The sequence below is a fragment of the Simochromis diagramma genome, unplaced genomic scaffold, assembly GCF_900408965.1.
Source record: "Simochromis diagramma unplaced genomic scaffold, fSimDia1.1 OVJJ01000079.1, whole genome shotgun sequence".
NCBI lineage: Eukaryota > Metazoa > Chordata > Actinopteri > Cichliformes > Cichlidae > Simochromis > Simochromis diagramma.
Genome location: NW_024387075.1, coordinates 2,100,410 through 2,122,841, shown reverse-complemented (window position 1 = coordinate 2,122,841; position 22,432 = coordinate 2,100,410). Strand labels below are relative to the sequence as shown.

The following is a 22,432-nucleotide window of genomic DNA, read 5'->3' as shown; positions in this document are numbered from 1 at the left end:
AAATAGCAAAAACCATTATGATGACAAAAATATCAAGTCTATACATTTGATTTGTACACTTTTTACCTAAAGAGAGTATATACACAAAGTGCAAGCAGGCACTTTTATTTATATATATATATTTATATAAGCTTCTGCTTATATGAAAAAGAAATGAATAATCCAGTTTCATCTAGTTTTGAACACCAGAGTGAAACTCACAAACATGTACATACTGAGCCAACATCCAATGACCTTGTTGTTACAGCGTCAGATTTATGCGAGTGCTGGAGGCAGAATTTAGCGTGCACTTGCTAAACAGACGTGACCATAGCTAATTAACTGTAGGTGTAATTACAAGCTTGTTATTTCTATCTAAATCTGTTTTGTAGATGCTACAAAACCTTGTGAAGAAGGCCCAGCCATCCTCACTCACAAAACTTCTGTTACTCTTTTCTATTCTAGCGCGACAATCCATACTAGCTTTCATCCAGAAATGCTTCAGTGATCATGATCATACTAACTGCACTCTGCAGGTGACATCATCAAGGCAAGGTTGTCATATAGTAAAGAAATAAACGGTTTGAAATAAAACACTGGACAATGCACTGGTCTGTTGAGAGTTTGAGAGACATCCCCACTTCTTCTCATTAAACCTCCAGTTTTTTGTTCCTTTTCTTTTCGTTAATCTCCCCCACTCTCTGTCAGAAACACACTCGTACACACATGATTTCTAGGACACAGCAGACTTTTGATTATTAACAGAAACTCAGTTATCCATACATTAAGGGCATACATACAAAAAACAAAGAAACAAACATATGGATAAATAACTGGGAGGACACCCTTTATGTAATCTATTTGAGCTTTACTCTCAGCAACACATTCTGTACTTTGTGTTGCTACATTTAGAGGCCACACTCTCTGCTTTTAAATCCTAATCTTCACTTATCAGCTCTGACCTTGTGTGTGACATCAGGGAATAATCCCATGAGCTGAACAGTCAAAGGTGATTCAAGGTTTAACTGCCATGACCTTTCTCTGCAATTCAACAACAAGACACTCTTTGCTTTGGTTTCTTTTCTTTTCTTTGCCATAAGCTTACAAATTGTGAAACCGCTGATGGTATCAACAATTCAGCAATAAAATCTGTCAGATTCTGATGCCTTTTATATCACATGCTCCTCGTATATAAGTTGAGCAGCAAGGCCATCAGTCACACACCCTCCTTTAAGCTACAAAGAAAATGGTTTGGTACAAAAGAAACATGACATGTTGCACAGAGTAGAAGAATTTGTTTGCGTTGACAGGACAGGTAGCTTGCAGCAGCACCAAGTAAGGCCCTGAGTGTTGTCAACTGAATGTTGTCTCTACAAGTGCATGGAAGTTTATTACAGTTTGTGCAGAAGTTATACAAACACAAGATCTGATCTAGGGTGAAGATTTGATCCATTCAGTTACCCAGATGGATAAAGGTATTTTCAAAATCTGTCCGACTCCTGTTAACCTCCCCTTAATGCTTTCTTTTCTTTTCTTTTATGTCTTCTTCTTAATATGATTGCTTTTTGTCGTTGCTTGTATTTTTGCAGTTGTGTCGGCAGAAGGTAAAAGTAATACTCATGTAAGGTGCAGCGGCATCTGAATCTGCTTTACCCGCATTTCCATGGGTCTTCCTCAACAAGAGAGAATTCTGCAGTGTTGCCATTTTTGCCCATGGTGACCTGTAAGCAATTATCAAGAACAACTAACTGTTGTGACCAAGGCACTGTTACTGACAGACTGTCAGTGGTTGGGAGCAGAGAAACCATTGCTTCATTACATGTTGGCCATTGACCTTGGGGCTGAGTTTAGTTAGTCCCCGACAGACAAAAACACGTTGTCATGCAGTGATAGACAAGTACATTAAGTCATTTTTCCAGAGTTGGCCATGTATTTAATGGATTCTCTCCCCAACCAAATTACAATAATGATATTCATCACTATACAGGCAATGAACGTGAATAATTTTTTTTTTCTGTTGTTTGTTTAGAAATCTAGCTACAGTATAGACAGGAGGCATGAAACAGGCATTTCTTAAATGAATGCATCACTTTGGATGATTGATGATGATATGGAAAAAACAGCAGTCTTTATGTATACCACTGGCTAAAATCACTTTGAAAATATGGTTAAAAATGTAAGAACTAATAATTTGGTCAGGGCTACCATAAATACATGTCCAATTAAGTAAGCAAATGAAATAAAACAGAAAAAAAATGCCACATGTACGAGACAATGAATTAGATTAGTGTTGAGCCTTTAAAATAAACTGATTCAGTTTTTATAAACAATAAGAACAATGTATGATGTAGAAGTGAACAAATTTTGATAAACCTGGTATCACAAAAACTGCTTTTTCATATGATCAACAGGTGAATAAATAAATATAAAAAAAATATTTATTTAGCTTTTCACCACTTTAAAGATGACATTTTTCAGTCAAGAATGACTTTTACTATTCACACAGACACCAATAAGCCAACATAGGAAGCCACAGAGAAAAGAGTAACAGACACAAAAAGAAAGACAAACACACAGCTGGGAAGGATGCGCTACATACAGGTCTCTATGTCCGTTAACGTGAAATGTACCTTGCAGTCGTCTATCAACACTGAGTTGTGGTGAGCGTACATATTCTGGTTGGTGTTATTTTCAAAGAACGATTGTGTCTTTGCCATCTCAAAGTCGTCCATCCGGACCTGCTGGGCGTCAAAGGTGTCAAGCTCGTCTTTGGAAAGGTGGTACACGATGCCTGCTCCATAGGAGTCCCCAACCACATTAACAGAGGTACGGAAACGATCCCTACATGTTAAAAAAAACAAAAAGAAAAAAGCACTAGATGAATAAAAACACCATCCATGCATCCATCCATCAATTGTCTACTGCTTATTTGGGGCCAGGTTGTGGGGACAGCAATCTAAGCAGTGACACTCATATCTCCCTCTCCCCAGCTACCTCCTTCAGTTCATCTGGGGGAACACCGAGGCATTTACAGGCCTGGGTCTACCCTGGTGCCTCCCTCGGTCCTCACCCAGGAGATGCCCAGGAGGTATCCTTGTCAGCTCAAATCACCTCAGCTGGCTCATTCTCGAGGAGTAGCAGCTCTACTCTGAATGACTGAACCAGCCAGCCTTCATAGAAAGCTCATTTCCTTACTTGTATTTGTGATCTGAGTTTTTGTGACAACACAGAGCTTGTGACCACAGGTGAAAGTTGGGACGCAGAGCAAATGATAAATCAATAGTTTTGCTTTTATGCTCAGCTCTCGCTTCACAACAATGGACTGTTACAGCAGCACCAATTAGTCTGTCAATTTTCTGCTCCTCTCTCCCACCACTTGTGAACAATACTCCAAGATTCTTAAAATACTCCATTCCTTACATAAAATCACTTTATTTTGTTTTTAGGGAGTTTTAAATGATGATTCCTTTTATCAAGGGAAAAAAGCTAAACCTAAACCTAATTTGGCCTCTATGAAAACATAACAATTCCCCTTGCTAAATCATGAATTAAATGTGATTAACCACATTTTTGGTATAGCAGGGTTCAGTTTCACTAGTCAAACTGAGGCCTCATTCCTGCCACTCATGATAAATCAAGAAAGCTCAATAAATAAAAGCCATGATATAAAGAAGTAACTTAGAAACAAAGTCACTGACGCCTATCAAGAGTTCCAAAGCCATCTCTAAGGCTTTGGGACTTCAGTAAACCACAGTCAGTGTCATTATCCACAAATGGAGAAGACTTGGAACAGTGCTGAAGCTTCCCAGGAGTGGCGGGCTGACCATAATTACCCCAAGAGTGCATCAACCACTCTCTCAGGAGGTCATAAAAGAACCCAGAGCAACAGCTAAAGGACTACAGTCTCCATATGCCTCAGTTAAGGACATAGTTCAAGTTGCAACAGTGAGAAAAAGGCAAAAATGCCATACATGGGAGAGTTCCAAGGCGAAAAACGCCTGCTGACCAAAGACAACATAAAAATCATCTTGATGAAGACTTAAGAGAAAATATTCTGTGAACTGATGAGATGAAAGTCTTTGGAAGCTTTGAATCCCATTGCATCTGATATAAAACTAACACAGCATTTCATAAAGAGAGCATCATACCAACAGTTAAACATGGTGGTGGAGGTGGTAGTTTGATGGCCTGGGGCAGCTTTGTTGCTTCAGGACCTGGACAACATGTCATAACTGAACCATGAATTCTGATCTCTACCAGAAACAGGAGGAGAACCTATGGTCCATCAGTTCATGCCCTGAAGCTCAAGCTACCTTGAGCAGCACCTCTGAATAACTAAAAAAGAAAGAAAGAAAACAACCTCTGAATGCAAAATGAAGGCTCTGGAGTGGCCTAGTCAAAGTCTGGACTCTTTAGATGCATTTAGATGCTTTGAAATGATCTTAAACAGGCTGTTTATGCTCAAAAACCATCCACTATAGCTGAATTAAAATAATTCTACAGAGAAGAGAGGGCCAAAATTCCTCCAAGGCAATGTGAAAGACTCTTGCTGTCAAGGGTGGCAAAGCCAGTTATTAGGTTTAGGTAGGCAGGTAGATTTGGATAGCTTTTTTCTTCTTAATAAATGAAAGATCATTTTAAAACTACACTTTTACTCCAGTTATCTTTGTTTAAATTTGTTAAAGATTTGAAATGCTGAAGTATGACAAATCCCCCCAAAACAAACAAACAAACAAACAGACAGACAGACAGACAGACAGACAGACAAACAAACAAACAAACAAACAAACAAAAAAGGTCTAAGGAAAGGGGAAAATACTTTTTCATGGAGCAAATGTGTAGGTGCTAGAACTTTAGACATTTACTGTGGTTTACTGTGGTTATGTGTTTTCTGAAACAATACAAATATTTCACTGTGTGACTCAATTAAATGATTTTCATTAAAAAACTTAAAACCATAACAACCACCGTTATAACAGTGATTACACATGTTAGAGGCCAGTAAAACAGGCACTCTACTCTTTTAATATTAGCAAAAATGTGTACATACAAATTAAATGATTACTTTAGCATATATGCTCGGGAAATTTACAAAAAAAAAAGATTACTTATTTCACTACACGTGATAATATATAGCGGGAAGGATTTGTCCTTATTATTGTAACATCTAAAACTGCTTACATAAAATTTAAAAAGTAAGAACATTGAATGGTGTTAGAATATGTCTGCATGCTTTTGTCATGATAGCAGTGTTGATGTGGCGCTCACAGAAGCCAGTCGACAGCAACCAGGAGGCTGATGTCCTGAGTGGGCAGCCCTACTGCTGTTAGGATCAGAAGCATGGTCACAAGTCCAGCACTCGGGATACTAGCTGCTCCAACACTGGCCAAGGTAGCTGTCATGCTAAATAGGAGAAATTTTCAAGTGTAAGGTTTTAATACACACACATCCTTACTATCTGTACACAGCTAACACCCTATACTATCTCTACAAAAGGTTTTATGATGACAAAAGTATTTTGATAACTAAGTATTGAAACTGGGAACTGTAAGAGTGTACACTGTCTAAGCAAATTTAAACCACAACCTTATTCTACACAATGACTTTTCCTGTAAAGTGCAGGGGGATAATGCAATAAAAGAAATAATGTGTTTTAGTAAGTTTGGACACCATGCCCATAGGACAAGCTTTTACAAGTCTGTGGACGTTCTCCCCTGTCTCCCCAGTTTGGGTTGAGAAATGGTGACTGTGTAGGCTACAGCATGACTGACAATGCTTTTATACTAATCAAAGAACAGAGGGACTCCTTGTGTCCTATGGATAGGAGGACTGTAGGCTTACCTTACGGTAACAATCTGGCCCCAGTCGAGGCTGATGCCATTCATCTGAGCGATGAAGATGGCCGCAACAGCCTCATAAAGAGCTGTGCCATCCATATTGATTGTAGCTCCCACCGGGAGGACAAAGCGTGTCACTCTCTTGTCAATGCCCAGGTTTTCCTCTAAGCATCTGAACGTAACAGGCAAGGTACCAGCACTGTGGCAAATAAAACAAGACAAAGCTTGTTAATATGACATGAGAATGAGATTCAGCTTGGAAACTGTGCACCCAATTTGGCACTAAAAACGTGTAGGAATAAAGAACTCTGCAACAAATTATAGACTGTCTGCTGAGAATTAATTTGCCTGAATCACTCTTTATATTCCATTGACTTTTAAATTTAATTGCACCATTCTTCCATTCAAAATGAAAATAATTTACTCCAAACTATGGTAATTTGATTCATATAAGGTCTTTCAGGCGTTTTACTTTTGAAAACAATCAAAAACTTTAACTTGTTTGAATTTAAGACAGAATATCATAGAAATAACCACAGCTGTGACTCCAAACTTGCTTGGCTTCTTTCTTCCAAGGTTGTGGAATGGTGAGCTGGAAGGAACTGGGAAAAAGCTGAGCTCACCTCTGTAGAGGGAAGCGTGTATCTGGTGCCATTAATAAAACATGGAGATATTCCATGTGGAGGCAAAGTGAGAAAGTGTTGCTAGCAAGCTAATTCCATAGTTATCACTCCAAAAAAAAAAAAAAAAACGGTTGCCCTGATTATTTAGCATCTGTGATGGAGTATTTATAAAAGTATTTATAAAAGCATATATCACATTGAAAAACAAAGCCTGATTTCTAGACAGGGATACTGTGGTCCTCTGAGGGTCAGAGAGTCTGAATTCTACAATGTTCAACACAAACAGATGCAAAATTCCCCATACCTGGACGCTGTTCCCAGTGCCGTGATCCAAGCCTGGAATATTCCCATGAAGAACTTGTAGGGGTCTTCTTTTACTATTATAAAATATATCAGTGGAAGAAAAATTCCTCCATGGATGATAAGGCCCACTATCACAGTAACCATGTACATTCCCAGTTGTCTTGCAACCACCTCCAAGTCAGCAATAGAGATGATTTTTCCACAGATGAGGCAAGCAATACCAACAGGGGAATACCTGAAGACAGAGTGTGTGTTTTGGTTACAAATATGTCAGGCACAGGAAAATATAGTATATAGTATTCAGCTTAGATCCTACAACAAGTTGCTTCATGCTGTACAGATATATATATATATAAGAGAATAACTTGTTAGGAATAGGCAACACAGTTTTGCTTTGATTTAGCAGCATGTTGTTATTCAAGTGGTTTGATAGTGTACAAGGCTCCTGTATTTACTCGAGAGTCTCTTTTCAAGCTTTAATGTTCCCCACAATAGAAGCTTTAGGCCAATCACTGGGCTTTTCAATCCAGATAATGAAAGTATTAAAGAGCAAAAATACTTATTATGGAAACCAACGCAACCTGTTGAAATGCATTAGGAATATCCCTTCAGGGAGTGGCGTTTTAGTGTTAGGGGCTTAAAATGGAGTGGGGTGAACTGCAGGTGGGGGGCATCTACTTTCAAGTTCTGATAGCTTTTTTCTACCTTTTAAAAATTGGGGCCTGCAGCTGTTTTAACCTTGTGTGGAACAGTGCTTGTGATGAACTGAACTTACCACATAATTGCACCAACGAGCCTCATAACAATCTCATTGAGTACGTTGAAAAACTCCAACATTAGCTTGGCCTTTTCGCCCATTTTCCCCATAATAACTCCAAAAGCAACAAAGAATCCAATTAAACCTGTAAGACACGGAATATGATAATTTTGTATAAATTATTAGAAAGTTAATCATTTTACTTGCTCGGAGGAAGAATTATTCAGACATATTACTAGACAGCAAAGCAACATTCTGCTATGTACAATACCTAATTTTAGAATATATAAAGTACATTTGTATGTATTGTAGACTAAATCTAAAGTGACAGGCAACCAATCATTCATTTTAAGTACCGTACAGAATGAAAGGCTGTCCTAGGTGTTGGGAATGTTCAAAATACCAAACTAGAGCATTTAGTTATAGCACTAATGAAATGAAATGCAAACTAAATACAAATTAAAGTGTGTAAAGAAAATTCAGCCAATGTAAAGTTATAAGTCTGTCCTAAGTTGGTAATAACGTTAATAAACATGAGCACAATGGAGAGGGAGACACCCTACATCAGGCGCCCTTGGTGAGGAGCTCAAAAATCTGTGTTTGCAGACACAGATGCCAATCGATGCCTTTGTGTTATCTGAATGTTTCCCTTTGATGATGGAACTTTTTTTTAAAACAGAACTTTTGTTTTACATCAGTAACCCTGCTAAGTGATTCCATTTATGCACTGGGCGTGCTTTCAAACCTACCCAGGACATTCATCCCACTCTTGAACTGAAGTGACCTTTTGACTGTGAACTGCGGAGGTGCTCTGGTCCTGTTAGTGGGTACTGGTACTTTGGTGGTTACTGTCTGGATCTGGACAGCAAGCAAAGAAAACAAGAATCAGTTGGAGGAACTGACATGTGAATCACATTTTTGCGGTGGACGAAGACTATCTGTGAAACTCCTACCTGCTGGAAACAGGCCTGCACTAAGTTCTCTGGGAAAAGATTTCGGATGAGATCAAATAAAGCATCCACACTGGACACCTCGTCGTTCTTCTTTCCCTGTCCAAGATTGGCCCTAAGCTTGGGGTTCCCGGGATGGATGGCCAGCACCAGGACCACTCCTAGGACAGCCGCAATCACCGTTGTCGACATATAGTACACCATGGCCCTGGTGCCTAGTCGCCCACTGGATTTGGCATCCAAACCAGCTAGTCCTGTTGGCAAAGTATGTTTTACAGGATATAATAATATTTACTCAGAATGACAATAATGAATCAAAATAGGCGCTAAGATGTCATTAAATTAATCTGTTTAAATTAATCGGCTACTGTAACCAAATTGCTAAAGTCCTTCCAATAAGAGCAGCATGTGGCATGTGAGCTCTAAAGTCCACTTTCAGATACATTAGGATAACATACAGATGGGAAATAAATCAAGTGATTTAAAAATATTAAGTATGAAGTCCAGCAAGGAGTTAGGTCACAGAATGCCATTAGAACAGCTCAGCTGCGCTGTGACAGTCTCAAACTCTGAACTTGCCAATGATTGATGTTTAAATGAGTGCAGTAAAGAGTGCCATCTAGCATGACATGTTTTCATCATAAGATAAAGGTGAGGACTAAGTAACTTTTTACTGATGGATGCGACTGCGGTGGCAAAATCAGGAGGAGTGTAGGAATAAAGGGTTAATGTTCTTACTGTAAAACTGCCATTTAAGTATGAGCAAACTTACAGTGCTTAACAAATTTATTAAACCAAGTATCATAAAACTAAGAAATCACAAATATTTCAGACATCTGTAAAAAAACACGTATAAAACATAATAATTATATTGCTATTTGTTAGGCAAAATACAAACTGAATTCATGTTTTTCTACCCGAATTTGAGCCAAACTTCTCTGAGAAGTCTGACATTATCAAGCATAACATTCAACCAATAAAACTAAAGTTTGCTTTTTAGGAATGGAAGTAAATAAATGCATCTTGATATAAAAAAAAATAATGATAATAATCACGTGCTTTATTATTTTCTGTATGTTTACTAAAACACTAACATCCACAAACAAATTATTAGATTTTATAATTAAAAATATAATTTGGATTTAAGAGCATGCACACACTGGTGGATTAACCATTATAGAAACATAAAAACTCATTTGATTTATTGGTATTGCTAGTTTAAAGCAGCTGTGGCCATAATAAAAGCACCGTATCAGTCTGAGAGAACACATTTTGCAACTAAAACTAAAACTTGGGGAAACATAACTGCTGTAAATAATGATGGGGTGTACAAAAACAGACATTGTGCCACAGAACTGAATCTTTTAACTAGAGACTGATACAGTATCAGTTTGCTAGTATTATTTGCTAATATATTGGTCAGCAATATTTAGTTTTCTTAAAAGTAATTTGATATCTCATGTTGTAACCTCGGATATTTTTGAAATGAATAAATATAAAGCTATAACACAACTATAAGGCATAAAAAGGTCAAACACAATCCTATATTACAGTCATTCTGCTCAGCTTGTTAAAAAAACACCTGGCTCACAGGGAACTTACTGTAACTGTGTCTCTATGCTTCACACCAATGCGACTTTCAGCTCTATTTTTTTTCTTTGCACAGTAACAGACTGTGGCTCATGCATTCACTAAAAATAGATCCCAGTGTAGAAAAACAGTAACACCTGTGTACTTGTGCAGTATGAAATCAACAAAATCTGTTCTGTGGCTCTTTTTCCTCCCACTGCTCACCCCCCCCCCCCCCCTTTTTTTTTTCTTCTTCTTCTTTTTTTTCTTTTTTTGCCAAAATGTAAAAAAAGCAATTTTAAGATCATTTTTTCCCCAGTTTACCAGGAAAAAAAATACACCCACTCTCACATCTCTGCTGTTGCGACTCAACTCCAAGGTAACAAGTAGCACCGTTGACCTCATTTCACGACAGTTGTCAGCAAATTCAGCAGAACATCGTATGTTCGAGTTACTGTGCCTCACCCACCTGTGACCAGACTGGAAACAACAAGAGGCAAAATAAGCATCTTCAGCATCCTCATTAGGATCTCTCCAGGAAAAGCAATGATCATTATAACATCAGGAGGGAGAGGTGATATGTGCCGCAGAAGCATTCCGGAGATGGAACCCAGAAACACACCTGAGACAACAAATAAAAAAGAAAAAAATCAAACACAGAGCCAGTCATTTGTTTAACATCACCTGTCCTCCCACAGTCACTGTGTCATAGTATTACTTGTAGAAAGGTGATAAAGTGTGACAAAGTGTGAAAAATCAGACTTAATAAGGTTGCTTATTTTTCACCTTACAGCAGCTAATAAAGTAATGACACCAAAAATGTTATCACCTTGACTTCAGTCTAAATATTTTTCCAATTACCGTACATCTGTAAAAAGTTTGCAGGGAAAAAGCTCCAAAGGATGACATAAAAGTTATTGAAGCTTGTAAACTATTCTTCTTATACACTGAAATTACGTTTCAAAGTTAGTTCCTACTTTAGCGTTTTGCACGGCAGTCTAAATGCAATACAACCTAGGCTGTCATGGCTGCCTGCTAGTTTAACATCAAGAAAGAAGCTGTGAACATTTATGCATTTAAATGGCACTCAGGAGCACACAGTGAGAGCACTGATAGAGCAAGAATTAAAAAGGGAAAAAAGTATTGGCTGCTTTTTTTACATTGAGTGGAGGGGATTTTTTTCCCCTCTTTTTCCCCAAAGGTGATTTTCTTCTAGAAATGCAGTAAAGGTCAACTGCAGCTGCTTCACTGGTCGGAGCCAGGTGTTGCCATTCTCCCCTGACTGCGTAACCTCGGGGCACACGATGAGAAACACCTGCCTCTTATCTGCTCTAACAGCTGATCAGATGGGGGATCAACAACAGGAGGTTCCATTGAATAGAATTGTATTTATTTATTTAATAGGAAAGGTATTGATTTGTTTAGTTGGATTTTGTACTAAGAAGGTAAATAGACTCTGTGTACTTTAATGGGGACTTCTGCTAATCAGAAAATATCTGTGAATGACGTTAACATGGCACTGTGCTTGTGGCGTCTCTTGTTTGTTTAGTTGTTTTTCAATATTTTCTTTTTGCCTAAAATTTCCTTTACAGATAGTTCTCAAAAAGTGCACAGTACAGTCTACGATAGTTCCATTTACACAACACAAAGCTTTTGCAGCATGAGGAGAACAGTGATGGCTATGACAGTCGAAATATCCTATAGCTTTTTTTTTTTTAATATTCTTCCATCACGCACCAAAACATTGGTCTCATAAGAAAAATGGAAGGAAGAAGTTCCTTCTGTACTCTCTGGGCAGCGTTTGGCAGTTGACACACAGTGATGGATTGGTATGTCGACATACCTTGCATGATGATCCAGATGAATCTAAGTTTGTGTAAATACCATCATGATGATTACACTACCTATATATATTTTAATAAGTTCCCTGTCATAGAAGAGCCCAATAAAACAGACTGGAAAAAAAAAAGATCTGATAACATTTTATTAACCTGGCTTCATACCTTACAGGATGTGAGGCTTTATTTGCTTTTTTTATTTATTTATTTATTTATTTATTTATAGGGTCACTTCACAGGCTATAACAACTGCTGTAAACTCAATCTTCATTGCAGATTTCTATCTTTGCCCTCCTGCTGACAACACCTGCTCTTTTCCATCTGCACTTGGAAACCTGTCGTTCATCTAGAACACAATTTCTCTCACTCTGTTTTAAAATCACCCATGAAGCATGTATCCAATAGGGACAGTTACAGTGTTTTTTCACATCTGTAAGCTAAAGGTCTTGGACAGCCTAAAACTGCACAGTGTAAATGTAACCATGAATAAAAGCATATTGTGGAGGAATGAATGTAAATAAATAACTTACCAAGGATGGTGAGAGTGAGAACCATGTTCTTCATAATCTTATCACAGAGGGTTCCACATGGATTCTCAGGTGGGTCTACCCCTGGTCCCAGATGGCTCTCATCCATCCTGACCTCAACTTGCTTCTGCATTTTGTTGGCACTGGAACAGGTAAAGAAGGAAGATGTTATAATAATAATTGAGAGCCATCACGACATCTCCGCCACACTACTATATTTTTAGTGTAAAGCAGAACAAATGCTTAGTAAACAAAACTGCATTGATTTGTAGCTAAGAGAACACATAATCAATGTTTAGATTGCACTCAGATAAATTGTAATTATAGCTGAAATGCAGGAACACTCAAGCGCGATGTCCGCACGTGTTAATGCAATCTCACATACTGAAAATATATAAAAACAGTAGTGTGTGAATAGATGAGAAGGCACGAAATGTCCTTGGGCTGGTTAGTTGAAAGCCACTTAAAAATAATGCTGTTGTCACTGTACTAGCAACTACTGCTAATGCAGTAACGGTCAGCACAGATGACGATGACGATCTATGAAACTCACTGTCCCCCCACATCCAGTAGCTCCTCATTGCAAATGATTGACACCGTAGAGGGGGCTCATGCCCATCTACTGTATACACTCAAGTTTCAACAGCCAAAGGAAGTTGCAGTTAGAAGAAGTAACATGAATACAACCCAGTGTGTTGCAGGTTCAAAATCTGCGAGGAAAAGATGGCAAAATAAGGAAGAAATTGTGCTTGTAATTGATATTACACTTCTGGACAAAAGCACTGGGTCACCGACACACTACACCCACAGGAGTTGCTCAGTCATGGAAACGCATACCAGAAAGCACCTGATGCACGGTTTTTGTGCTGATGCTAAAACCACAGGAGGTTTTATTAGTCTGCATTTAATGAGTCACCAGAGCTGTGGCGACTTCACTGTCCACTATGTAACTCAGCACTCTGTGTGTTCTCCGGCTTTGCAATAAGACCACTCACAGTTAACAGAGAGTATCTGGCAGGGAAGAAATTTCACAAACTGACTGGTTGCAATGGTAGCATCCTTTTATGGTAACTCACTCAAATTCAGTGAGCTCTTTAAAATGACTCATTCTTTTACAAAATTTGTAAGGGCAGACAACATGGCAAGAGGGTTGGTTTCATCAAATGGTAGCAAGAGGACTGAAAACACCTGAATTCAAGGACTAAGCCCAAGGGTGACCCAGTATTTTTGTCCATAGAGAGTATGCTGGAATACTATCTGATAAGAGAACAGATGGCTGGATGGATTGATGCTTCTATGCTTCTGACATGTTTCTTGGTTCGGCTCTGCTGGTCAGTCTCTTGTCTCCAGGAGCTTTTCTATGTGGAGTGTGAATGTGCTCCCTGTGGCTGTGTGGGAATATTCTAGTTTCCTTTCACAGTTGGAAGACATACATGCTGAGTTAACTGGTGATTCTATTCTGGGTAAAATACTACCTCTATATTTAATTTAAACAGAGAGCAATGCTCTGTTTAAATATATGAGTAACTTTGACTTGAGGTTTAAAGGTGTTTGAGTGGTCAGCAAGTCTAGAAAAGAGCAAGTGGCTAGCTAAGTGCTGGAGTTTTCTGCAGCTATTGTATAAAAATACAAAATGTATATATTTGCTTCACTGATTCATTTTTAGTTTTGAGGATATTTTCTTGGACATGGTGCTTTGTGTTAATTTCAGATAATGAGCTCATCCATCTGACTATGTACTTCTTTATTTTACTACCTTTTGATGCCTCTGAAGCAACAAGTATCTCAGGTTTGTTGTGGTCTGGAGTAAAACCTCTTTGACTTAAAGATCAACTCTCAGCTGTACAGCCTTTAAATCCTGTAGAGCACAGACGTACACAGTTATGCAACAGCGCGTGCCTGTGTCATTTGGGCAACCATGACCTTGATGACACGAACAACTGGAATGATGTTTTAAAACAATAAACTCTAGAAAAATCCCTTTTCACCTACTAGTTAAAGTATTTTAAATATCCTGCAGATGAAAATTCACAGGTAACAGGAAAGACAAAGCTTCAGTAATGTGTCATATATGTATATCTGCTAAATCAATAGCATATTTGATGATTCATTATTAAAAAAAAGCCCTTCTGTCTAAGACATGTAAGTGGGCAGGGAACATGCAAGGTAAGGACAGAACAACTGCTAAGTCAATCATGCCTGTCTGATACACTGTGCTCTGGCATTAATGACATGTAAGCCTTTTAAAGAGGATAAATTTAGCACTTCAGGCATTCAAGTGATTGAGTTATGCAACAGACAAGGGCTTCCCAGGAAAAGTCAAAGTGTCACCACTACCTACCTAAAACTGTTATGCATGCATGTGAATGCTAACTTAATTTAAAGCTTGGTATTCAAAGCGAATTTCTTCTTTTCTGCAGAAGGAGAAAATCAAAAGCACAGGACAAATAACTGGATGTGAAAAATGAGTAAGCAGGGTTGGACAGTGACCTCACAAGTGAAAGGTCTTCTGGAAAGTGCAGGCTAGGTAATAATTTTATGCTTTTAGCATTAAAAGAAACACACCCCTTCAATGTGAGGTTGATTCAGAGCGAACTGAAGAATAGAACAGCAACAATGAAAAACAACGTTATCTACTAAAACATCACCAAGGACAGCAGGACTACTGTAGCTGTACAACAGACAAAAGATTGTCCCTATAGCTTTTGTTTCTTAAATGCACTTACTGTATAATGCATCAAGCCCATGCATAAAGTTGCATGATCCTTTGGAAAGTTTCACAAAAATTGCTAAAAAACATATGAAAAAGTATTTTGAAGGCACACCGTTCACTGCCGTTACTCATCTCATGAACTACCACCACATCACTACATCCTGCGAATTGTGCTTACCAGTTGGTTTGTATGCTGCTTGAAGTTGGAATTGTACTTGTAGAGAGGCACTACACAACTACTGACTTCAGTGAAAAAATTAACAAAATCATGGCTCATGCATTGGTAAATCCTCCAATCAAAGCCCCACAAAAGTATTTTTTTCTCCCTTTACACAAAAGCACCTTCAGTGCTTAAAATTCTGCAAATGACTTCCTCTTTAGCAATTGATGTACATCCACAATCACAGATGCCCGTTTATTCAGCTGCAGGAAGGTGCATAAAGGTGACTAACCTGGAGATCTGACAGAAGCCTCCCAGACAGGAGGGGTGGAGTCACCTTGCTAAGATTAGCCAGAGAGTGGAAATCCTCGTCGCCATCTTTATTTTGTCCCTTCTATTTTTGCATTTTTTTTTGTTTTTGTTTACTTTGTATTTGAGACAGAAAGGTTGCATGTATAAGTCCTTGGGGCAATGCAAATATGCAAAGTCTATTCGAGAGTATATAATTAATACTTTCAGATTCAGGGGCTGCACAAATGCCATTCTGTACAACCCATTTTACTCATAATGACAGTACTGTAGATTTCATCATTCAAAGCCTGCTTTTCATGGCTGACACCTTTCATAATAGGAGTACTTCACAAGCTCTATTAACCAGTTTTTTAAATGTAAATGTACATTTTGGTGGAGATTAGGTAAAATCATAAGCATGGCCGTTTCACATAAGCAGTGCTGCTACCGTCTTTTCCCCTTGAAATTTTCAGCTTCATATGGCTCATGCTGCTATGTATTTATATCAGGTGCTGCATTTAATAATGGCTAATCAAATGTGGCCCGCTTATTAGTACTGCCTTATGGCTTGTTGCAAACTGATTTATTTGTAACATGATTTCGCTTGAATGTTAATCGCATGCTTCATTAGTACATTTGTTCAATAAATTGAAGGGTTTATGTCACATTCTCAATTAATATTAAGCAAGAAGTTTAGAGTAAACAAAAACTTCCAAATTAGTCAGCAAAAAAGCTTGAAGGAGAAGTCATTTAGCAGAATAAAGCTGGTTTATTAGAGCATAACGGAAAAACTGATTGCAGCTTTCGTGTCATTTTCATTTTGGAATATTTAATCAGACACAAATTAACACTCGTGTTTGAGTAAGATTTTGTGTCTCTCGTCAATTTTAAAGGCAGTTTTAGCATGCAGGGAGCGTCTGTCGGAGTCACAGCTTAAAAACAACAAGACTGAGATGATTTTATGACTTTGTTGAAGGAAAAAGTAAATCAAAGTAAATTAAACCCTATATATGTCTGTTATAATCCAATAACATAACACTGAATGTTTCTCTAATTCTACCGTGTTTAAATCAAGCAAACTTAGCATAGCAACAGCAGCAGCAGGTTATGCGTTTATTTGAGGTATCTGCAGAAGCTCGTGTGTTTAACACAGCTTCGACATTGATTGGCCCCAGTCTGATTGTTCTCTTGCTAAAAGTTCTTTTGGTCTAACAGGGTGACATGGACATGTTACATGCACTCATTGGTAGCAGGACTCCAGCCTTTATTTTAACAAATTAAAAAGAAAGATAGAACAAAAGTGTTGGAGTGATTGACTTTAGGTGGAAAAGATGATTACAGAGATGTGCATGATATCAGAGGAGCATTTTAACAACTTTGATAGTCGTCACGCTGGCGAGAATCAAAGGAGATTTTTATTCAAAGGCTACATAGCTGTTCTAAGAAGTTGGCCTATTTTCCGCGCAGTTTGCAGAGTTGCTGGTTATAAGACAGAGTGAGGATTCCAATTACGGAGCTGCTCTCAGAGCATGAGCCAGGAGAAGAGATGGAGTCAGAGCACATGGCAAAGCATTTGTTCGTGCAACTCCGGACCTAGCCCCGCCTTTTTCTCCTCTCAGCAACAAGCCCGCCTCATGCCGCAACACCTGACAACACAAGCCACGCTTAGACTGCAGGTGTCTATAATTAACTAATCTGTCCTGAGCCGCCCTAATCCAGTGCACATACACACCGAAATGGATCAGGCACACTTGGAGAGCAAGTCTTAAGCTGTCATAGAATAAATTTTATAAAATCATTAAGATATCTTCTTTGAATTCCACAGCTATATGGTAATATTATCAGATTTAGAAAAAATAATAATAGTAACACTCACTAATTATAAAAAAGAGCAAACTAAGAACACCAAGCCCCACCCTTATCACAACTACTACTGCCCCTTCCAATCTACACAAATACCAGCCATTCTTACATTTGCATTCACTCCTGACTGCAGTTTGCAGTGCAGACGCTGAATTTCACCGCAAATAACCACAAGTCTGATTTTATTTTTAATTGTAATATTTGGTTTTGCAATTTAATGACATGCACGTTAAAATTCAAGCAATTCCAAGTGTCTACTTTTTGCATTCAGATGTGCTAACTATATTTGTGCTGACCTCAGCTATCTAAAGACAAATTCAGTAAACCAAATGGCCATTTTATAATTGAATAAATGTTTAACTGAACAACTTATTGTTTGATGAGCAATAACATCAAGTGCGTAAAATTTAGAACAGCTGTTTCTTTTAATCTGATGAAAATAAAGCAATAGAATGGTGTGCACAGCTTGTAAGAGAATTACTATCAAATGGTTTCATTATTGGTTTAATGTTCATTAGTTAATCAGGTAGCTATTGTGCATATAACTGAAGAGGATAAATCAAAGCCCAGGAACTGTGGGTTAGGGTTTAGCAGTAATTGTTGTTGTCGCTAATGGGCCAGAGAACGAATGGCACAATGAGCTTTGGAGTATTTATATTCAGTTGCAAATGTGCAACACAAGATGCATAAATGCTCTTTTTATGTTTTTTTCTGGAGTCTGCATGGAACATGCAGGCTTAGGTGGTGAATTGAAGTTTAAGGTCCGAGCAGAACACCAAGTTGGTTCATCATCAAGTGATGAAGTGTGAGATCATGGGTATATACTTTGTCATGGATCCCAATTTCACTGTTCAGTCAGGCTAACAGTAGCAGATCTGATCAAAAAAGTAGACAATTACATCAGCAAACAGTCTGTATTTATTTTTTTTCACCCCAATCACTTTTAAGGTTTGGTTGAATGAGTATTATGGATAAAGCATGGTGGCAGCATGGTGGCTGGTGGTTGCAGCGATTAGCACTGTTGCCTCAAAGCAAGAAGGTCCTGAGTTCAACTCCACCACCTGGCCAGGGTGTTTTTGTGTAGAGCTTGCATGTTCTCCCCATGTTTGCGTGGTCCTCTCTGGGTAATTAACTCCCACAGTCCAAAGACATGCAGTTAGTGGCATTAGCTTAATTGAGGATTCTAAACATGCCCATAGGTGTGAATGGTTGTCTATCTTTCTGTGTTAGCCCTGCGTCAGATTGGTGACCTGTCCAGGGTGTACCCCACCTCTCACCCTATAGTAACTGGGATAGGCTCCTGCCTCCCTGCGACCCTGATGAGGATAGGTGGAAGAGGATGGGTGGATGTGAATAAAGTATGCTTTTAACTAAAACCAAAGTCATTGCTACACAACTTATAATAGGACCCCTGCTAGTATGTTCTCATATTTACGGGACATATTTTAAGCAAATTAAGAAAGGAGGAATAATTGCCTCTTTTTTTCTTTGTAAATGCTACAAGGTCAAAGGAATACAACTCCCCACACGCACTGAGGCCTATTACATACAGTAGGCACGCAGCAAGAGAGCAATTTAACTATTTTTTTTTAATCTCACAAGTGAGAAAAAAATAAAATTTCATCTGTCTTAAAGAGTACTGTTCCAAGATTGTTAACAAGTGTAAGCTTTACTGTAGTGCTTATTTCTACAAAATACACATTAAGTGAAAATGAGTAATTTCAGTAGGATTTTTTTTTTCTTTTTTCTTCTTGGAAGAAAATAAAGTCCTGCACAAATAGCGAAAGACTAAATGTCTCATCGAGACAGATGGCATTTTTACTGAATCACATTGCAATGTCCGAGATAGATATGCAGAATCTGTTCTATTCAGAGAGTCAGAGGAATACTAAATCAAAGCACTTTATTTCTTTTATGCACCAAGAAGAAGTAATGAGGTAAGTTATGTTTTTTATTTGTCCTTTGAATTTTCCTTTACTATTGTGTATGGTTTTGCCTTGACCACTCATTTGTATTCTGAGCATTTTCAAACTAATAACACACACAAAACAGTCACCACGGTGTTCTGAAAAATAGCTTTGACACTTCAAAGATATAACAGCAGCACGAGACTTTAGTGTATAGACACCGCCAATCAGTCACGTCTGCTCACATCCTGCAAATACTTTTATCAAGAGATTCTGTGTAGAGAGCAAACCAGACATAGTCTATGCAAAATGTTCACTTAATATCCAAAAACATGACATCTGAGAAATCCATCTTGTTTAAAATATGTGTTGTAAATAAATAAATAAATAAAAATAATAACTTAAATCAGTTCATGGTAGTTTACTACTGTAACATCCTCAATTGTAAGTTATGATTGATGGACTTAATGATTTATTTATTATTTGTTGTTTTTTTTAACAAAGACATGCCTTCAAACTGCAACAAGCTAAATGTCATATAGAGTGAGTGTTGTCACTGGCTAACAGCAGCCCATCATGCTTTGCATAAGCATGGATTGCAATCATGATGTACCACTACGACTGATGATCATATTTCAGTGATGATTTTAATGACACGTGTCTCGTAAGAGCAGGATTTCAGTTGGATCCGAGCCAGGGCTTTACTCCAGCTCCTGATTATGAGAGTTAATTGCTCTTACTTATGCAGGAGATGTACAATTAAAACATTTCAGATCGGATAAGGGGCTCTTGACTGGCTCTGCCATCATGCCCTCCACTTCAGAATGAGAAGCAGAGGAGGAAATGCTGTTTCTACTCAGACTCATTTCACAAAGTCCACTTTTCCCTCATCGCACAAACTCAGGCAAAATAAAGCTAAATTATGCACATGCGCTTCTTTCCTGTTCTACCAGGCGTTGGACAAGAAGACTGATATTATTTTTTTTTGTCACTTTGCATTCAGATGCTGAAAGTGTGTAGTCTGGCACTAGCTGCAACTGGCACTGATAATAAACAACCCATTCATTAGCTCCAAAATCATAAGCATACCATGTGTCAGGTTTTGTTTTGTGCTTTTTCTTTTAATAAGGAGGCATCATGAATTTAGGAGCTGATGAAAATGACTTACACCTCTTCCCACGCTGCACCGGTGTGACGTGTTTTATAGACAGTGATGACATTTTCAGTATCGCATCTGGTCTTTTAAAATCATTTCAACATCTGCTACCAACTGCACAACTGAAGTTCACTTATAGAAAAGTGGGGAAAAAAATCTAACATGAGTGTTTGCATCTGTAAATTATAGTATGGCACATGTCAAAGTTCCTCTTGGTGCTTTTCAGCCTTCCTGTACTCTCTGTGCCTACTGAGAGTAATTGCACTTTTAAAGGTTAACAGTTTCCCTTATGCCTGGGGTCCTGAATAGACAAATGGAAGAGTTGGAATTTTAAACCACCAAAAAGATTTTAACTAGGTGAAAGACTTAGAGGTATTGATTTAATTGTAGAGTAGAGAAGGTAATTCTACCCATTTATGAAATGATTAAAAACAGATTATTGTTTCATAACCAGCTCACTTTTCTTTGCTATTGTTTTTTAGTAAGTCAGTAACTTCTGCAGATGCTCATCCGAAGCATCCCCATATCGTAGCAAAGAAATGAGAGATGAAGCTCTGATCCTTTTGCATCTATGGAACTTTAGTTAGGTTTAAATATACAGTAGCTGAGCGTCACCTATAGGAAAAAGATGATGAAGTTCTCAGTGATTATAATAATACTACTTGGAATCAAAGGCTACTTAAATCTTTCTTGAAAATTTCACACACAGCGTTAAGAAAAAGGAAGTTGCTACTCTGAATGGTTTTAAAAATGTAGAGTGTATTGCAATCTGCTTCAGCTCGAATGTGCTTGGACATGTAGTCCCAGACAGGAAATCCCTGACAGTTGTATCTTCGGCTTGATCTTTTACCTGTAAATGTCATGGCATTTACAAGGGCTGCCAGCCAATAGAGAGTCCTTTAATAATACTAAAACAAATGAATATTAAAAACTAATAGAAACTAATGTATAACAGCCATCAAAACTACTGAAGCCACCCTGGACAGGTTTGGCAGTCAGTCACAGGGCTGATTTATAGAGACAGACAACCATTCATGCTCACATTTAGACCTACCTTTACAATTTAAAGCTGCCAGCCAGACTTCCATGTCTTTTAACTATGCCAGAAAACTAGAAGAAACTGGATAAAACCAAACCCAGGACAGGGGGACATTTTAAGCTGCATATATGAAGGCTCCAGTCTGCCAGGAGCCAACATAAATGGGCAGAATTTAAGGTATTTGCATGACTGCGTTCAAGTCTTCTGTTGCACCAGTTGGAGGATTTTTATGTATTTCAGCGTATTTTCATATTTAATCAAATACTGCCACTTTGTTAAAGGCACTGGCATCTCAGAGATGTGCCCAAGATATTTCAGCATATTCTGCGTAGGCGTTGGTGCAGTAAACCAGGTCTTGGCAATAGTGAGATGGGTCTGACTCCAAACTCATCACATTTGGATGCTTGTTGAGCAACCCCTGGCATCATGTTTAAACACACTTTGTGGCCTTAAGTGCAGAAGAAAAAGGGCACATTTAAACCTAAACCACTAGAATTTTCTTAAACTTAACCTGAATGAAGAACAGTTTAGTTAAAGCTGTAACAGCAGAAGCCACATTTCCCTCCCTCCAATGGTGATATACTAAAAAAAAAAAGTTGATAAATATTTTAAACCAGACTATTCTACAGCACTTTTGACCAGGGCCCACTACTGCTTCGTCACCCTTATTAGCTTACACTCCCTGACAGAAGAATTTTTTTTTAAATTAAACTAAAAATAGAAGTGGGATTTGCAGTGTAGCCCTTTGGGATATCCTTCTGAACGTCATCCCCTTGCAGCCCTGTCTCGAGTTGAAGAATGTGGTGGGAGTTAATCGCACAGAGCAACAAATCTTTAATAATGCACAGTTGGCCAAAAGCAAGCAATTTTGCATTCCTCTAAGAAACTGTCAGCTACATAAAATGCATTATGATTTGTTC

The 22,432-nt window shown here is 38.2% G+C and overlaps 1 protein-coding gene across 1 annotated transcript; it reads right to left on the bottom strand.

The window, feature by feature from the left end:
• Window positions 1-65: 65 nt before the first annotated feature.
• On the bottom strand, window positions 66-15,629 carry LOC120742299 (excitatory amino acid transporter 2-like). Its single transcript, XM_040045555.1, has 11 exons — window positions 15,275-15,629; window positions 12,387-12,526; window positions 10,488-10,640; window positions 8,453-8,703; window positions 8,249-8,357; window positions 7,518-7,644; window positions 6,744-6,977; window positions 5,821-6,015; window positions 5,248-5,382; window positions 2,610-2,820; window positions 66-1,700 (listed from the first exon to the last, which is right to left on the bottom strand). The coding sequence occupies exons 2-11, from the start codon at window positions 12,514-12,516 to the stop codon at window positions 1,629-1,631; spliced, it is 1,617 nt and encodes a 538-aa protein (XP_039901489.1). The 5' UTR covers window positions 12,517-12,526; window positions 15,275-15,629; the 3' UTR covers window positions 66-1,628.
• Window positions 15,630-22,432: the final 6,803 nt, after the last annotated feature.

Coding starts and splice junctions, on each gene's coding strand:
- LOC120742299 (XM_040045555.1), bottom strand. CDS start 12,516: ATGCAGAAGCAAGTTGAGGTCAGGATGGATGAGAGCCATCTGGGACCA. Junction 2,821..5,247: donor GTTGCTGTCGACTGGCTTCT/GTGAGCGCCACA, acceptor TTTAACATGTAG/GGATCGTTTCCGTACCTCTG. Junction 1,701..2,609: donor TGTTGATAGACGACTGCAAG/GTACATTTCACG, acceptor AATTGCTTACAG/GTCACCATGGGCAAAAATGG.